This window comes from Hyla sarda, chromosome 6, assembly GCF_029499605.1.
Source record: "Hyla sarda isolate aHylSar1 chromosome 6, aHylSar1.hap1, whole genome shotgun sequence".
In the NCBI taxonomy this organism is placed as follows: Eukaryota; Metazoa; Chordata; class Amphibia; order Anura; family Hylidae; genus Hyla; species Hyla sarda.
In genome coordinates this window covers 117,958,663-117,977,205 of record NC_079194.1, presented here as the reverse complement: position 1 = coordinate 117,977,205, position 18,543 = coordinate 117,958,663, and the positions used below count along the sequence as shown (strand labels likewise).

At 45.8% G+C, this 18,543-nt stretch overlaps 1 protein-coding gene and 1 long non-coding RNA gene across 2 annotated transcripts in view; one reads left to right on the top strand and one right to left on the bottom strand.

Annotated features, from left to right (window-relative positions):
* Positions 1-13,762, bottom strand: part of LOC130276021 (uncharacterized) — a 28,687-nt gene extending 14,925 nt beyond the window's left edge. Inside the window, exon 1 of the long non-coding RNA XR_008844989.1 lies at positions 13,531-13,762. This is a non-coding gene — a long non-coding RNA (uncharacterized LOC130276021). The remainder of the gene's footprint in view (positions 1-13,530) is intronic.
* A 111-nt stretch (positions 13,763-13,873) lies between these two features.
* Positions 13,874-18,543, top strand: part of SLC25A20 (solute carrier family 25 member 20) — a 29,760-nt gene continuing 25,090 nt past the window's right edge. The window contains exons 1-2 of the mRNA XM_056524814.1: positions 13,874-14,120; positions 17,438-17,530. Of these exons, the coding sequence (XP_056380789.1) occupies positions 14,013-14,120; positions 17,438-17,530 (201 nt within the window). The 5' untranslated portion in view covers positions 13,874-14,012. The remainder of the gene's footprint in view (positions 14,121-17,437; positions 17,531-18,543) is intronic.

Genomic DNA, 18,543 nt, shown 5'->3' with positions numbered 1-18,543 from the left:
ATAATAATCTACAGTATTGGTCAAACACAAGTTGACCAGTTGCCCATAGCAACCAATCAGATCACTTCTTTATTTTTACCCACTCAGGGACTGGGCAAATTTAAAAGTGTCCAAAAATGCGCAATTTGGGATTTTTGTTTTGTTTACGCCATTGTTTAAATAACTTTTTTTTTAGTAGTTCAGACATTAATTCCTATTTATTAACTTTTCTTAAAGTCCCCATAGGGGACTATTACATGCAATCTTTGGATCGCAAACACTAAACATTGCTGCTCCATAGAACAGAATTGATCAGTGATATCAGCGCGCCATTGCTCCAGCCTGCTACGGCTTCCTGGAGCATAGGAACACCGATCGGACGGTGAGGAGACAGGTAAGTGCCCTTCCACCGTCCTCTAAGCTGATCGGGACCTCACGATTTTGCAGCTGTCCTGATCAGCTTCACTGAACTACCCCAGATTGATGTTTTAGACACTGCGATTAACTTTGATTGCATTGTCTAAAGGGTTAATGACGGGCATCGCCCTGATTGGAGAATCTGCCATTAGCTGTGGGTCCCGGCTCCTGAGCGCGCTTTATACAGCGGGAGCCGGCAATGGACAAATTTATATCCATCGAAGTGTTAAAAAGACCTCTGAAAAATAAAAGAAGCAATCTGAGTGGCTGCTATGGGCAAGTGGTCCACTTTTTTTTTTTAATTACAGATGTAACTAAGCACATTTCATTATTTTCTTATGATCAATATGTAAAAAACAAATGTATTATTGAAACAATAGCCTTGATTTACTAAGTGTGTTTTTGTGTGTGTGTAAAATGTTGTTTCAGACTTTCATGATTTCACTCTGTTTACTATTGTCCGAAAAAGTTTGGCAATATTTTTCTCAGTGAGAATTTCCAACCATATTATATTCACGTGATTGTCGGTGGATGTAATAGTAATAAGGTTATGTGCAGGGCAACTGCCCAAGGCCCCCATACTTCAGGGGGCCCCCTGCGGCTGCTACAATATTTGGAGTTTAGCAGAGCCCATTTACATAGTGCTGGCAGGAAGATGCTGGACTTCTATAACATCCATTCCTTCCTCCAGCTGAGGAGGTAGTTTGCAGGCACCAGGGAGTTCAGAGACCTGCCTGGAACATCAAGCTGCTAAACTATTTACTCTACCCAGCAAGCTTTTAATAGAAGCAAATATAGTTATATCTAGTATGTAGATTTAATGTGTATACATGTGTAATGTGAACATTTTGTGTGTGGTACATGCAAATATGTATAGTGTGTGCTGCATTAAAATACAGAGGTATAATATTTATGTATTTGTCTGTCTATGTATGCTTGCGGTCAGCACTATGGTGTTATGTGAGCAGCAAATGTCACGTGACTGCCAAAGCCAATCTGTGGCCTCAGTGGTCACCTCTGTACTCAGGAGTACGGAGCATCATGTCATGTGGCAGTCATGTGATACCAGAATGCAATCCAAAGACATTAGATGCTGAACACCAGAGGCAGAACGGGGATCAGCATGGGAACGGAAGTAAAACAGGCATTGTTTTAAGATGAGAGGAGACACAGGGGGAGATGAGGGGACAGTAATAACTGATCATATGACATTACTTCACCCAAGATGGCCACTATGCACCTGAATTAGGCTGGGTTCACATTACATTTTTGCAATACAGTTTCCATTTCAGGTTTTTGATGAAAAATGGATTCCTCAAAACCGGACTAAACTATCAAAACTTGTGTACAAATTTTAATCCGTATACGGTTTAACAAAAAAAAAATAATAATAATAATAATAATGTCCGGTTGCATCCGTTTTTAAAGGGTACCTCTCATCAAAAAAAAAAAAATTTGATATATTATAGATTAATGTATGCAGAATAACTTTACAATTGCATGTTATTAAAAAATATGCTTCTTTCTATTTAATTTTCCACTTTGAAGAAATGACCACTAGGGGTCTCCCTACCAGTCCTGGCAGAAAGCATTTCAGACTCATGCTGGAGTCCTAAACGCTACGAGCTGCCAGTCTGCTTTGTTCACAAAGGAGAACACTCAGAGCTGCCAGCCTGCTTTGTTCACAGCCTGTTTGGCTGTGAACAAAGCAGGCTGGCAGCTCTGAGTGTTTAGGACTCCAGCATGAGTCAGAAATGCTTGCGGAAAAGACTGATCGGGAAACATACAATAGACAGAAGCATATTTTTCATTAACATGCTATTGGAAAGTTATTCAACATTCATTAATCTAAAATATATCAAAAGTTTATTTGATGAGAGGTACCCTTTAAGAAAAAAAAAAGTATAAGTTTTTAACTTTTCACTCCATTATGAATAAAGTTTTACTTGTTTGATTGAAATGCCTAGAAAAAAAAACAAACGGTGCAAAGTCAAAGACTGGATGGAACCGTACGCACATACGGATTATATTTATACATATACGTTTCAATACAGTTTTTCAACCAGACCAAAACCTGTGGTAGGCTATGGTTTTGGGTACAGAAAAAAAAAATAAACTGAGAAAACCGTACAGGATACAAAATGGACACAACTGGATGCATCTTTTGGCATACGGTTTTCATTGGAGAGTCAATGCATACGGTTTTCATTACAGTTCCGTACGGTTTTAAAATTGAAAATGTATACGGGAACAGTATTGCAAAAACGTGGTGTGAACCCAGCCTAACAGCGAGTCAGCGGAGCATGCACTCTGCTAGGTAGACAGAGCGGTGACGTGGGCAATCACTCTGACGTCATGCATGTGAGAGTAAAGTAGAGATAAATATTTATGATGGGGGAGGGGATAGGAATAGAATTGCTTACACAACTGGATACTGCAACTATTGTGCTTAACCCCTTAACGACCACGGATGTAAATGTACGTCCTGGTTTGGCGGGACTTCCCGCACCAGGACGTACATTTACAACCTGTGTATGACCGCGAGCATCGGAAGGGTGTTCGCATCATACACGGCAGGTTCCGGCTGCTAGCAGCCGGGGACCCACCTGTAATGTCCATTAACCCCTCCGATGCCGTGATCAATAGAGATCGCGGCATTGCGGCACTTTGATTGGATGATCGGATCGCCCACAGCGCAGCCGCAGGGATCTGATCATCCAGCATGACAGCCGGAGGTCCCCTTACCTAGCTCCAGCCGTCTCCCGGGTCTTCTGCTCTGCGATCGCGCAGACCAGAGCAGAAGATCACTGATAATACTGAGCAGTGCTGTGTCCTATACATAGCACTGCACAGTATTAGCAATCAAATGACTGCTATAGATAGTCCCCTATGGGGACATAAAAAGTGTAAAAAAAATGTCAAAAAAAAAAAAAAGTGAAAGTCCCCTCCCCCAATAAAAATGAAAATTGTCAGTTTTTCCCCATTTTACCCCCATAAAGCGTAAAAAGTTTTTTTAATAAACATATTTGGTATCGCCGCGTGCGTAAATGTCCGAACTATCAAAATATAATGTTAATGATCCCGTACGGTGAATGGCGTAAACGATTAAAAAAGTCCACAAATGCTGCTTTTGTCACATTTTCTTTTTTAAAAAAAATTAATAAAAAATGATCTAAAAGTTTTATATATGCAAATGTGGTATCTAAAAAAGTAAAAAGCGCAAAAAATGAGCTCTCATACCGCCCTATATACGGAAAAATGAAAAAGTTATAGGTGGTCAAAATAGGGCGATTTTAGATTACTGATTTTGTACAAAAAGTTTTAGATTTTTTTTAAGCGGTACAAAAATATAAAAGTATCTAGCCATGGGTATCATTTTAATCGTATTGACCCACAGAATAAAGAACAAGTAATTTGTACTGTAAAGTGTACAGTGTGAAAACAACCCTCCAAAATGTGCAAATTTTTGGTTTTCATTTAAATTTCCTCCCTAAAAATTTTTTTGGGGGGGGGGGGTTTGCCGTACATTTTATGGTAAAATTAGAGGTTTCATTACAAAGTACAATTGGTCACGCAAAAAACAAGCCCTTATATGGGTCTGTAGATGGAAATATAAAGGAGTTATGGATTTTAGAAGGCGAGGAGGAAAAAACAAAAGCGCATAAATAAAATTGGCCTTGTCCTTGAGGTGAAAATGGGCTTGGTCATTAAGGGGTTAAAATACATTTGCATATTAGCAACAAGAATTATTAATACAAATTATGGAATGGGAACCCCTTTACGCTAGGCAAGGTTGCCCCCTACTGACCTAAAGAAGAATTACTCCAGATTATTCTGCTGGTGGCGTCACCAAGTACATACACAAATATACATTACAGCCTGTATTTTACCACAGAGCTATAGTTACATTTCTTTGCTTCTTGAGCTCCTATCATGGTGAAGAGCATTTTGTTTTTCATGCACAGTGATATTAAGACCCTTCTTTGCAGGCACTGAACCGGCAAGAAATTCTGGTGAATTTCAGCTGTGGAGTATAATACAAACTGTTACTCAGGCTCAGTACAAGATAATGCAAGTACACAGGAACTCCATGAGCAGAATAGAGAGTGCAGCTCTGGAGTATAATACAGCATGTCAAGCCTTGGGTAGCCAGGGCAGGTGCATAGGTGCTGTTTTGACAGGATGTGGCTCATTGGGGTGTGGTTTGTTACAGGGCAGGGTTTATTGGGGTGCAGCTTGCTAAAATATCTAGGGCCAGGGCAGTATACCGGTTCATACCGAATACCGAAATTTTTGTGCTGCACGATATGAATTTTAACCCATACCGCAACACCGGTTTGGCCCCTCCCCCTCGGGAATGAATGAGTCAGTCCAGCGCTGCACTGTCCCCACATCAGGGAACTAATCCTATGTGACCTGTGAGTGCTGTTCTGCTCCCCCCCCCCAATTATTAGCCCAGCCCAGCGCTGTCCCCATCAGGGTACTACTCACATGTCACCTGCATGCGCTGCCTTCCTCGTCCTGTTTGTTGCTACCGCCGGCGCTGACATTCTATACCAGTGGTCTCCAACCTGCGAACCTCCAGATGTTGCAAAACTACAACTCCCAGCATGCCCGGACAGTCGCATGCTGGGAGTTGTAGTTTTGCAACATCTGGAGGTCCGCAGGTTGGAGACCACTGGTCTACACTATGCGCTATCCCTATGCCCGGGCTGCAAAAAAAAAAAATTAAAAAAAATTAACTAAATAAACTTTAACTTACCTCCCGTTGGTCCGGTACCGGCCTCACTTGTTTCCTGGGGACGGGAACGTCGGACAGCCGTCAGCCTATCACCAGCCGCAGCGATGTTCCGCCTCGGCCGGTGATAGGCTGAGCCCACTGTCATGTAAGAAGCCGGCTTCTTACATGACAGTGGGCTCAGCCTATCACCAGCCGAGGCGGAACTTCGCTGCAGCTGGTGATAGGCTGATAGCTCTCCGACATTCCCGTCCCCAGCGTAAGGCCGACGTAGGTAAGTTAAAGTTTATTTTGTTTACCTTTTGCAGCCCAGACATAGGGACCCAGTATAGAGTGTCAGCGCCGACGGCCGCAACAAAAAGGATGAGGAAGGCAGCGCTTGCGGGTGATATGTGAGTATTTACCCTGATGGGGATGTGGGCTGATAATTAATATGGGGGGCTAGGAAATACCGTTATATACAGTGGAACCACCAAAAGTTTAAAAAAAAAAATGTGATCCACATATTTGGCCATACCGCCCAGCCCTAAAAATATCCCTTTTTTCTAAATATTCTGTGTATTTTCCTCACTATAAGGAGTGCCCATTCACTTTTTAGCACTCATTCAGACCCCTAAGTTCACCACATCCCAAACCAGATGCTTAAAGGGGTACTCCGCTGGAAAACATTTCTTTTTTAAATCAACCGGTGCCAGAAAGTTAAAAACAGATTTGTAAATTACTTCTATTTAAAAATCGTAATCCTTCCAGTACTAATAAGCTGCTGTATACTCCACAGGAAGTTCCTTTCTTTTTGAGTTTCCTTTATGGGGATTTGCTCCTGCTCTGGACAGTTCCTAAAATGGACAGAGGTGTCAGCAGAGAGCACTGTGGTCAGACAAAGGAAATTCAAAAAGAAAAGAACTTCCTGTAAAGAAAGCTAGAAAGAGAAGACAAGGGTCAGGAAAACACCTATGGTTTGGTCCAACTAACAACATATAGTATCAGTCAGTCTACAGGGCCTGGGATGGAGCCAAGGGTTGGGCCCTTATCTGTATCCCATAGCTAAATGTCTCAAACCTTACAGTGAACCTCAAGCTACAAGTAACATCTTATAAGTCAATGGGGTCTCTGTGCCGTGGTCCCTACCATTACCCGATTACAAATGCAGAAACAAAAAAAAAAGCTGTGGTTGTTAGACCATGTAATCCATAGTAACAAGACTGTCAGACATGACTTGAGTAGAACGGGCACTGTGCTGCCAGCAAAGAACATTAGAGTTTGCAGCAGATACCCGTGAAGGAGCTTTACTGATGGTCATCCAGCTTTACCAGACCAGAGGTTGTCTTTCCTGACCTCATGAATGGTTTATTCTATTACAGAGTATAGCCAGAAGCAGCAGAAGAAGCTCTTGCCGATCATCAGCAGCTCCTGGTTCTCTACCGCAAGTGACAAGAAGTTTACACAACAGGGAACTATAAAAAATATATATATATAATAATAATTTTATAAATAAATAATAATAATAAAAAAAAAATGATGATGATCTGCCATAGCCCTGGGGCATCTGCCATAGCCCGTGGCATAGTACAATGGGGTCAGACAGCAGAAGAGGAAGCAGCCAATCACAGCAATGGGGGATGTGGGCAGCCAGGGGACAATGGGACATGGACTGTAGGCAACACCGTCCACCAGACCTACATTTGGCCTGGTCGCTGACGACTTGGTCTGCTGAGTGGTGTCTGGATGTATATATTATATACTTATTTCAGATCATCTTCAAGGTTTGTTTTCTTCTTTATTCGGTATAGAGACACCCCAAGAATGTAAATCTAACCCATACATCATTTTACTGCAATTTACTGCTAAATTCAGTTTTTGTTTCCTGTTTTCAACATACAATAACGGAATGATTTTTCTCCTATTCTAGTCTATGGAAGGTTCCCCTCTATAGACCAACCTCCCCTTTATCTGACCATTACTTTCTTTGGCAGATTTTTCAGACGGGAACCCCCTTTAAAAAGGCCACACACTGGACTTATATGCACTCTGAATCATCTGGATGCAGATCTGTACAGTGCTGCATCCTCAAACTGGAGCAAAAAGAAGTTTTTCATTGCCGGCAAATTCACACCGACAATCTGCGGCGATTCCGGTCATACGGGATGACCCGGAATTAGAAGGCGATTGGCAGTGTACTATACACCGCCAATCACCTCCTGTTGCTGGGGGACGTGGCGATCACGTCACCTCCTCAGATGAGCTGCTATTGGTCAGACCAATAGCAGCTGACAGAGGAGGGGTTAATGTCCCCTTCTCTCAGCTCTGCTAGAGAGAATGAGCCAGGGACCCCCCCCCCCCTCTGACGAGATGTGTGCCCCTCAGGACAGAAAAAGTGCCACTAGAGATGAGCAAACTTAGGACTGTATCCACCTTTTCCAGCCCACTGGAGAACCTGAAAGCTGAACTCATTTATGCAGGCTAAAGTCAGCAACTGCCGAGCCGAGAAGTTCGTGATGAATCGAATCACTGTAACTTGGCTCATCTCTACCTGCCACCTGTAGCTCAGGGTGAATTTGTGTGGAGGAACAGGTAGGAGTTTGGACAAAAAAGAAAAAGGAAAAACAAAACCTCTAATAGTTCCTCCGCACATTTTGCAGCATGCCCAGGGCTAGGGCTGGGCGGTATACCGGTTCATACCGAATACAGTTTTTTTTTCCCCCCTCACGATATGAATTTTGCCCATACCGCAATACCGGTTGGGCCCCTCCCCCCCTCGAATGAGTGAATTATCTGCCACAGCGCGCTGTCCCACATCGGGGAACTAATATTTGACCCGCAAGCGCTATCCTGCTCCCCCCCCCCACCCGAATTATGAGCGCAGATAATCTGTCCCCATAATCTGTCACCGGCGTGCGCTACTCTGCTCATCCTCATACGAGTTGTGGGCTGCTGGCGCTAGAAATCAGTACTACAAATAACGCTGCAAAAATAAACAAAACCAACTTTAACTTACCTTCCTACGTGGTCCCTCTGCTGCGGTCCTGGGGATGGGAACGTCACAGAACTGTTAGCCTATCACCGGCCGCAGCGATGTCCCGCCCCGGCCGATAGGCTGGAGGCTCTGTGACTTTCCCGTCCCAAGGAAACTGCAAGAGGACCACAACGCAGGACAGTGAAAACAGTAGCAGAGCAACGGCAGAACGTAGGCAGGTTAGTTAAAGGGGTTCTCCGGTGCTTACACATCTTTTCCCCTATCCAAAGGATAGGGGATAAGATGCCTGATCGCGGGAGTCCCGCTGCTGGGGACCCCCGGGATCATGCACGCGGCACCCCGTTTGTAATCAGTCCCCGGAGAGTGTTCGCTCCGGGACTGATTACAGGCGACCACCCGGCCGGCGGCGTGTGCCGTCACGCCTCCGCCCCTCAATGCAAGCCTACCGGAGGGGGCGTGATAGCTGTCACACCCCCTCCCATAGGCTTGCATTGAGGGGCGGAGCGCGACGTCACATGGGGCGGAGGCGTGACGTCACATGCCGCAGGCCTGGTGGTCGCCTGTAATCAGTCCCGGAGCGAACACGCTCCAGGGACTGATTACAAACGGGGTGCCGCGTGCATGTTCCCAGGGGTGCGGGACTCCCGCGATCAGGCATCTTATTCCCTATCCTATCCTTTGGATAGGGGAAAAGATGTGTTAGCACCGGAGAAGCCTTTAAAGTTTATTTTGTTTATTTTTTGCAGCCTGGGAAACGTTATTTGTAGTACAGATTTCTAGGGCTGCGGCCCGCAACTCATAGGAGGATGAGCAGAGGAGCGCACGCGGGTGACATGATGTGGGGATAGCGCAGCCGATAATTAATTGTGAGGGGGGGGGGTGTTGGGAGAGAAGCGGCGCCCAGGTCACATGGGGGGGGGGAATACCGTTAAATACCGTGAAACCGCCATCACTTAAAAAAGTACCGTGATACACGTTTTTGCTCATACCACCCAGCCCTACCCAGGGCCCTATTAGAGAGATTCAGAGCATTGCATTTGGCCACTTTTTTTTTTTTATTATTTTTTTTTTTTTTATAACGGTGTGTAATATTTTATCATACACCGTTCTATAAAGTCTTCACCAAGCACACATACATACACACTTCCCTACCCGTCCCCAAACACACACCTTCTTTTGCCTCAGACACCGAATCTGCCAGTGAAGACGAGGAAGATCTTACTTTTCTGTGTTCTTCCTCGTTCTCCTCATCATCATCATCTAGTTCTGATGATGAGCCCCCTGCACGGCCGACACACGATAGTGACCGGCCGACACTAGTACAAGCATCCATGCCGCTCGTAATAGGAGCCTGCCCCCCCAGACAAGTTTACCGGAGCTCCCTTCCAGTGAACCTGTCTGGAGACCCCCAGAGGGATATCAGCTACGGATTCCTGAGTTTGTTGGCGACTCAAGAATCCGGATTGACATGGCTGGATTCACTGAAATAGACAATTTTTTGTTATTATTTCAGTGACGACTTTGTCAATCATATGGTGGAGCAGACAAATCTGTATGCCCAACAGTTCATTGCCCACCACCCTGATTCATTTTTGACTAGGCCCAATGAATGGTATGCCATCAATGCAGCCGAAATGAAGACATTTTGGGGCCTCATGCTGCATATGGGCCTAATCCAAAAAACTCAGTGTCGGGTAGTACTGGAGTGGGGATGTCCTCTACCAGACCCCATTGTACAGTATGGCCATGATTCGGAGGCGGTTCGAGGCCATTTGGAAATGCGCGCATTATGCTGATAATGCAGCATCCCCCCCCCAGTGATCCTGCCTATGACCGGCTTTACAAAGTGAGGCAGGTCATAGATCACTTGGGGCCAAATTTTTGGAGGCCTTACATATCCCTAAGGGAGCTCTCTGTAAATGAGTCTCTTATCAGTTTTAAGGGGAGACTCCTCCAGTATATTCCCTCGAAGCGGGCACGGTATGGTGTGAAACGCTACAAACTTTGTGAGAGTACCTCAGGGTACACTTACAAGTTTAGAGTATATGAGGGACAAGATTCCCATATTGAACCCCCAGAATGTCCCCCCACTCTGGGTGTTAGCGGGAAAATCGTTTGGGAATTTGTGCACCCATTGCTGGATAAGGGTTACCACGTGTACGTGGACAACTTTTATACCAGCATCCCTCTGTTCACATCCCTTGCCGCCAGATCCACGTCCGCTTGTGGAACCAGAGGGGCCTCCCTGAAAATTTTCTCCAGGCACCTATGCCCAAGGGTGAGTCCCGTGCCCTTAACCATGAAAACCTGTTGATGGTCAGGTACAAGGATAAGAAGGATGTCCTTATGCTGACCACAATTCATGGTAACAGCAGCTCACCTGTCCCTGTGCGAGGTACCACAACAACGGTCCTCAAGCCAGATTGTATTCTGGACTACAATCAGTATACGGTGGGGGGGAGTTGAGCTCTCTGATCAAATCTTCAAGCCATATAACACCATGCGCAAGATACAGGTATGGTACAAAAAGTTGCAGTCTACTTGGTACAGGTTGCCATGTACAACTCTTTTGTAATGTCCCAGTACGCTGGCAACACAGGGACATACCTCCAGTTCCAAGAAGTCCTTAGGGCCCTGATTTTTGGCAACCGGGATAGAGCAGGCCGGAGTTCCCAGGAACTGGAAATGTAGGTGCCAGGAACACCCAGGCCAGCACTTTCCAGGTGAGGTCCCCCACACTGTAAAGAAGGGGCGATCCCAGAAAAAATGTAGAGTGTGTCACAAGAGGGGGATACGGAAGGACACCGCCACTCATGTGACATTTTTACCCTTTTCATTTTAATTTCCCATAATTTGACCCCAATGTACCAAGTCCAGAGTACTTTCCAAATTTTCCAACCCCATAAACCACTAAATTGCCGCCAAATTTTTTTTTTTTTTTTTTTTTTTTTTATGAAAAACAAACCTGATAAGACCTCTGGGGGTATTTTTTCCAAAAATGGGTCATTGAGTCTCTAGCATCGGGGTCTTTTTTATGTTGCCTCAAATGCACAGCTCTCTCTCTCCACCTGAGCGGTGTGCACATTTGAGGCAACAGGTTAGGGACGACCACACACACAAAACACACACTCACAGAACGATGATTCTTTTGACTATACTCTGGGAACATAATTGGCATATCAGTAGTAACATAGTAATTTTCATTCCCCCACCCCAAAATGGTACACTTCATCCATTCCTGGAAAATAAATTTAGGGCACATATGTCCATTCCAAATGTCCAGTTCCCCCCTATACACCTTCCCCAGGGGATGTACTGTGTGGAATGGGGGTCACATGTATATATATAACCGTCAGCTACTGATATGCATAGGCCTCAGATGCAAACAAACTCGAACTGGCAATGGTGTATAAATAAAAAAATACCACAGCCCAAAATTGTTTATTTTTGGTCACTTTGTATACCCTAAAAAAATTTAAATGTATAAAAAGTGATCAAAAAGTCCCATCAAAACAAAAATGGTACTGATAAAAACTAGAGATCACTGCTCAAAAAAGGAGACTTCATATAGCCCTGTATACAGAAAAATAAAAAGTTATTGGGGTCAGAAGAGGACATTTTAGAACATGCTAATTTTCGTACAAACGGAAGCCCCCAAAAGGTAAAACATTTTTTTTTGGTTTTCACCATAGATTTTGTGGTGAAATTATTGATGTCATTATAAACAGGTAAAGTTGGTGGCCCTCATATGGGTCTGTAGGAGGAAAATAAAAAGTGTTTTGATTTTTATAAGGTGAGGAGGAAAAAATGACAAAAAAAAAAAAAAAAGTAGATGTCCTTAAGGGGTTAAATCAGTGGTGCCACGGTTGCTAGCGCTGACGAGTAATGCCCCATACGTCATGCCACGAAACGGTATTGCGGTATGGGCAACATTGATATCGTGCAGTAAAAAAATGTGGGTATTCGGTATGAACCGGTATACCACCCAGCACTACCAAAACGTGTGACTTTTTGAAAAATACACTCCACAGTCAGTTTTGTAAGGCAGGATTCATGGCCACTGCAAGAAGTTACCCAGACTATGGCAGGACTACACAATTCTATAGTCGCAATGAAGGGTCTCTAAACTGCAACTGACACAAATTGTGAGACACAACACCACCACAAAAACATGGTAAACCCAATGATAAATTCCCTCCTAGATTACACTGAGCACTGTAGTTCCGGCCTGTAAAGGAACGGTGTGAATTTGAGGTATACTGGTCTCTAAGGGCGTATTCACACGGCAGAATTTCCACATGCAGAATTGTACACGGATTCTGCATCAAGTAAAAGCTCAATAGACTTTAATGGGATTCTGCACTTTCATTCACACTTCAGGATTCCGCATCTATTCTGCACAAGCCAGAAACCACTCAAATGAATGCGGAAATGGTGTGGATATACGGATTATAGCCTTAGCAGTAGAAGAACTAGGGATTTCTTTACCTGTAAGGTAGTGAGTGGTCCCCAACACAGTCCTCAAGGCCCACCAACATTCTGTTATTTTTTTCCCCCAGTTACCTATTGAAATAGTCAAATCCTGGACTGCCGATGGGCTTTGAGGAGGACCTCTGCTGTAAAGGACCATCCTTAGCTTGGGGTCTAAAAGTCCTGCTGCTGGATAGGAACTAGATTTCTCACTGGGAGCTGCCTAGCTCCTACCCTTGTAAGGTCAGGCTAACATGGTGGAATTTGTGCGGAATGTCCACATGGAAAACAAGTCTGGCCATTCCACACATTTGCCCCATTCGGCAGGCGCTAGGACCAATCTGAAATGTGCCATCTCATAGACTGCAATGCATTGACTTGCGGTATCTGCAGAAAAGAAGAGACGCCGTAATCAGAGTTTTTGCGGCAGAAACATCTGGTATGGACATTTTTCTGTGTGAACAGTGCAGCAGAATCCCATTGAAATCAATGGGACTCTGCTGCAGCTGAATAGCCATGCGGAAAATTCAGTACGGGCATGTTGCTGTGTGAGCATACCCTAAAGGACCACTGTTACCTGGGGTCTAAAGTGCCTTAGGGTGAAGCTGGATAGGAACTAGCTGTGGCCTGAATAATTCCAGTCCTTCAATACAGTGTTTCCCAACCAGATTGCCTCCAGCTGTTACAAAACTACAACTCCCAGCATGCCCGGACATAATCACTATGAAGCAAAAGGTCCTTTAGCAGGATAGACACTAGCTTTCTCAGAGTCGGATAGTTTCAGTCTCTATACAAGAACTGACCACTAGGGGGCAAAAAGGTCTTTTACAGGGTAGAAAACAACTCCCTAAATTGAACAAGCTATATTCTATCCTCAGGAAGGACACATATACCTCCGCAACACGTGTTCAATTTCTGTTGAACAAGGCTTCAAATGTAAACCGGGAATTACCCTATGACGTCAGCTGCAGGTCGTCCATTTTCTTCATGGTGGGAAAGCTCTTTGCCCTGAACCTTAAGTATCCAATGGCGACAGAGAACATGGAATTGTTCTACCTCTTGTGATACTAGAGATTATTAGTGTAGGTTCACTTTAAGGAGGCGGAGTTTCTAAAAACCAAAATCCGCTCGCTGATTGGTGAACCTAACTGTCATTCATCCAGTTTGGGCGGACGTCACCTTCATGGTGCTGAGGAAGGGCGGGAGATGTGAAAAATGAGCTTGATGATTGGTGGAGAGGACTGTCAGTCAGCAAGTGATGGCGGAAGTTGTTGAGGGAGAGGCAAGCCATTGGCTGGGAGCTGCTGCAGTAAGTGTTGTGATTGGTCAGTTTATCTGTATGGCAAAGTAGGGCAAAGGTCGCGCCTGTAAACCTTGGCCGAAGAGTTAGAGGCGGCTGTCACCGCTGGTGTCCCGGGCTACTCTGCAGTCATCATGTCCGAGAAGAAGCAGCAAGCGATCAGCCCCCTGAAGAACTTCTTCGCCGGTGGCTTCGGGGGAGTGTGTCTGGTATTTGCTGGCCATCCGCTGGACACTATAAAGGTGAGAGCTGCGGAGACTCTTTGGGACCCCCGGGAGGTTTCTTACCTAATTGAATAGGGCTACAAAATGGGGTGCAAAGTATGGTGCCAGTTAGTATAAGTGAGTCATTGGGGTAAAGTCAGAGTGGTGTGCTGTGTAAGGTACACTGGCTTTGGGGTGCTCTACAATAGTTGAGGGTACTCTGCAGATGGAGGGAGTGCTCAGCGAGTAAGGGGTACTCTGCAGACGGCGGGAGTGCTCAGCGAGTAAGGGGTACTCTGCAGACGGCGGGAGTGCTCAGCGAGTAAGGGGTACTCTGCAGACGGCGGGAGTGCTCAGCGAGTAAGGGGTACTCTGCAGACGGCGGGAGTGCTCAGCGAGTAAGGGGTACTCTGCAGACGGCGGGAGTGCTCAGCGAGTAAGGGGTACTCTGCAGACGGCGGGAGTGCTCAGCGAGTAAGGGGTACTCTGCAGACGGCGGGAGTGCTCAGCGAGTAAGGGGTACTCTGCAGACGGCGGGAGTGCTCAGCGAGTAAGGGGTACTCTGCAGACGGCGGGAGTGCTCAGCGAGTAAGGGGTACTCTGCAGACGGCGGGAGTGCTCAGCGAATAAGGCTAGGTTCAGACCACGGAATTTCTGCCGGAATTTTCGCTTTAAAATTTCCGGCAGAAATTCCGCTTACTATAATGTATAGTGTAGTGAATGGTTTTCCGTTCACAAATTCACACTTTGTAATTTGTGAACCGGAAAATCCGGATGAAAAATACGCTAGAAAATTTCCGCCTGAAGAAAGGGGTTGCTCTTTCTTCAGGCGGAAATCCTAGCGGAACACATAGCAGTCTATAGGAGACTGCAGTGTCCGCGCGGTCCTAGCGCCGTCTAATTCAGTCGGCGCAGGCGGAACTCGGAATCTCCGTCCAGAAATTTTCTGCCCTGAGATTCCGTAGTCTGAACCTAGCCTAAGGGGTACTCTGCAGACGGAGGGAGTGCTCAGCGGGTAAGGGGTGCTCTGCAGACGGAGGGAGTGCTCAGCGAGTGTGGGTCGCTCTGCAGACGGAAGGAGTGCTCACCGAGTGTGGGTCGCTCTGCAGACGGAGGGAGTGCTCAGCGAGTGTGGGTCGCTCTGCAGACGGAGGGAGTGCTCAGCGAGTGTGGGTCGCTCTGCAGACGGAGGGAGTGCTCAGCGAGTGTGGGTCGCTCTGCAGACGGAGGGAGTGCTCAGCGAGTGTGGGTCGCTCTGCAGACGGAGGGAGTGCTCAGCGAGTGTGGGTCGCTCTGCAGACGGAGGGAGTGCTCAGCGAGTGTGGGTCGCTCTGCAGACGGAGGGAGTGCTCAGCGAGTGTGGGTCGCTCTGCAGACGGAGGGAGTGCTCAGCGAGTGTGGGTCGCTCTGCAGACGGAGGGAGTGCTCAGCGAGTGTGGGTCGCTCTGCAGACGGAGGGAGTGCTCAGCGAGTGTGGGTCGCTCTGCAGACGGAGGGAGTGCTCAGCGAGTGTGGGTCGCTCTGCAGACGGAGGGAGTGCTCAGCGAGTGTGGGTCGCTCTGCAGACGGAGGGAGTGCTCAGCGAGTGTGGGTCGCTCTGCAGACGGAGGGAGTGCTCAGAGAGTGTGGGTCGCTCTGCAGACGGAGGGAGTGCTCAGCGAGTGTGGGTCGCTCTGCAGACGGAGGGAGTGCTCAGCGAGTGTGGGTCGCTCTGCAGACGGAGGGAGTGCTCAGCGAGTGTGGGTCGCTCTGCAGACGGAGGGAGTGCTCAGCGAGTGTGGGACGCTCTGCAGACGGGGGGGAGTGCTCAGCCAGTGTGGGATGCTCTGCTGTGAAGCTCAGCTGTTTACTTTGCCGGTTTAGGATGGGACCTGTTGGAAGTGGGCTTCACCTCAAGAATTTTAGTAGACTTTAGAGTTTTAAATAAAAAATGAGAGTGAATGTGGTTGAGGGTCCTCATGGTGACAGTGCACCCAAGTGTGGTGACAACATTTGGTCACACAGACAGCTGACTAGTCTCTGCACCGTGGCCTTGAGAGAACTTACATAAAGGTGACTCCTACATTGTGACCTGTAGGGGGAGCTCATGTTCAGTAATAGATTTTTTTTTTTTTTTTTTTTGTAGGTAAAAGGTTACAGTGGTAAAGGGCAGGGTTATAGACACTGCTGTTACATTCTATGGTGTATTATTGTTTTCATGTTATAATACTTAATTTATCTAAAACAGTTTCATATAGTAAAGCTTTTTTGTATACATGTTTTCATTCCTTGCCACTTTCAAGATATTGGTGTTGCTATTTATTCACCTTTTTGTTGGAGTTTGTAGGATCAGCAGAAAAACACTGGCTTTGCCTTCCACAGACCCCTATAGGTGGAAAAACACCATGCATATTGGCATTTTTTTCCCCAGTTTTTTTTTTTTTAACAAAAAATGCCTGTTTATAATAATTAACTGGTGAACCTTAGGCCCACTACTGTAAAATCCCGAAAATAGTGGTTGGCAAGTAACAGCATAAAGTCCACAATGGCAAGAGAGACGCAGCAGTAGCCCATTAAGCCCAAGTGTGGCAGATATAAATAAGGGGGCAGTTTTTTGTGGTGAGTTTTCTTTTGTTTTTTTCAGGCCAAACAGAAAAAAATAATACGTCAGGCAACAGTTGTCTGTTTGTCACCTTAGGGTACTTTCTCACAGGTTCTATATACAGTGATGTGTTTTTAAATCTGCAGCAAAATCCCTCCTGGTAAAAAGAGCCTCTCGGTAGGTACCTTGTGCCCCCCCCCCCCGGTTCCCCTGCAGTCACTGACACCTTCACCTTCTTCTCGTGGCCACTAGAAGCCAAAAGCTTCTCTACCTACTAAATGTGCATAATGACATCATCGTGCGTGTCCCAGAAGAAGTGACTTTTCCTGCCTCTAGTGGCCAAAGGTACCGTCACTAGAGGCTGAAAGCCCCGAAGATCTCACAGCTAGGATCCTGGTGTCAATTGTATACCACAGGGGTCCTAGTGTGTCCTGTTGTGTGTTTATTTTTTTTATTTTTTTTTATGTTAAACTATGTAAAATATCAATAAAAATGTTTACCACACAAGTTATACATCATACAAATTATTTTAATTTTATTTTATTTTTTTATTTTTTTGGGGTACGGAAAAGTTGTGCATGTGTAACTTTTCTATCCCACAAAAAAATAGTGCACAAAAACAGGTCCAAACTGACATACTTTTGGCAACTTTTACATCATGGAAGTCTATGGGTTTACCTTGGCAGACGTTGACCTCAGGTTACGATCCCTTTCATAATCTACCTCCTCATAAATATTCTTATTTATTAATTTTTTTGTGTATTCTGTATTGTAGGTTCGGATTCAAACACAAACAAAGCCAGGCCCGGGGCAGATTCCCTTTTATTCAGGAACCTTCGACTGCTTTAAGAAGACATTAGTACATGAGGTATTGTCATCCAGATACTGAGACTTTTAAGGGTACGGGGCCATGCTGTATCTTGCGGGGGCTCTTGTCGTAGATCCTAATGTTGTGTTTTCCAGCCAGGGTGCCTACAGCTGTTGCAAAACTAAACTCTCAGCATGCCCGGACAGCCAGCGGCTGTCCGGGCATGCTTGGAGTTGTAGTTTTGCAACAGCTGGAGACACACTGGTTGTAAAACACTGCTATAATGACTGACATCTTACATGAATTAAATGGACACTAGTAGATTCCCTGCTGTTACTGCTCCACTCGGGTAGCAAGGTCTTTCTATCAGTTGTTAGCGGAAGGGATCCCTGGTTTCCTTTGTCTTTACCCTATTTGTGATCACTTGACCCCCACCCCCATTTTTACTGGGCCCTTTCACTACCAATAGGGTTGAGTAGCGATACATGGAGCTGTGGCAGGCATATTTCGGACTATGTCTACACCACTATGTCTACGTCTTCTGGGGTTATATATTCCATTAAAACTCCAATAGTCTGGAAACTAAGGGTGAGTTGACATGCTGCAGATTTGCTGTCATACCTGACATTGGAGTTGTCACTGTGATATATGCTACAGAGACTGACCAGTCTTTCTTGAGCTACTAGTCTGCAGACCAGTTTTGCATTCCTCTTCCCATGCACCGGTTCACCTGCACATTCTGCTGCTGTTAGGCCTTTCTCTGAGGTTTTCACCCAGCTGTCCCAGCGCACTGAAAAAGCTGTGACACTTCCCATCACCTTACACTGTCACTTAAAGGAGTAGTCCAGTATTGGAAAACTTATCCCCTATCCTAAGGATAATTTTCCTAGGGGATAATTTTCAGATCATGGGGGGGCGCGGGGGATCTCCCATATGGGGCCAGATAGCATGTGTCGACCATTGCGCGAACTGGCGGCTGACACGCCCCCTCAATACAACGCTATGGCAAAGCCGGAGATTGCCGAAGGCAGCACTCCAGCTCTCCCATAAAGTTGTATTGAGGGGGCGTGCCG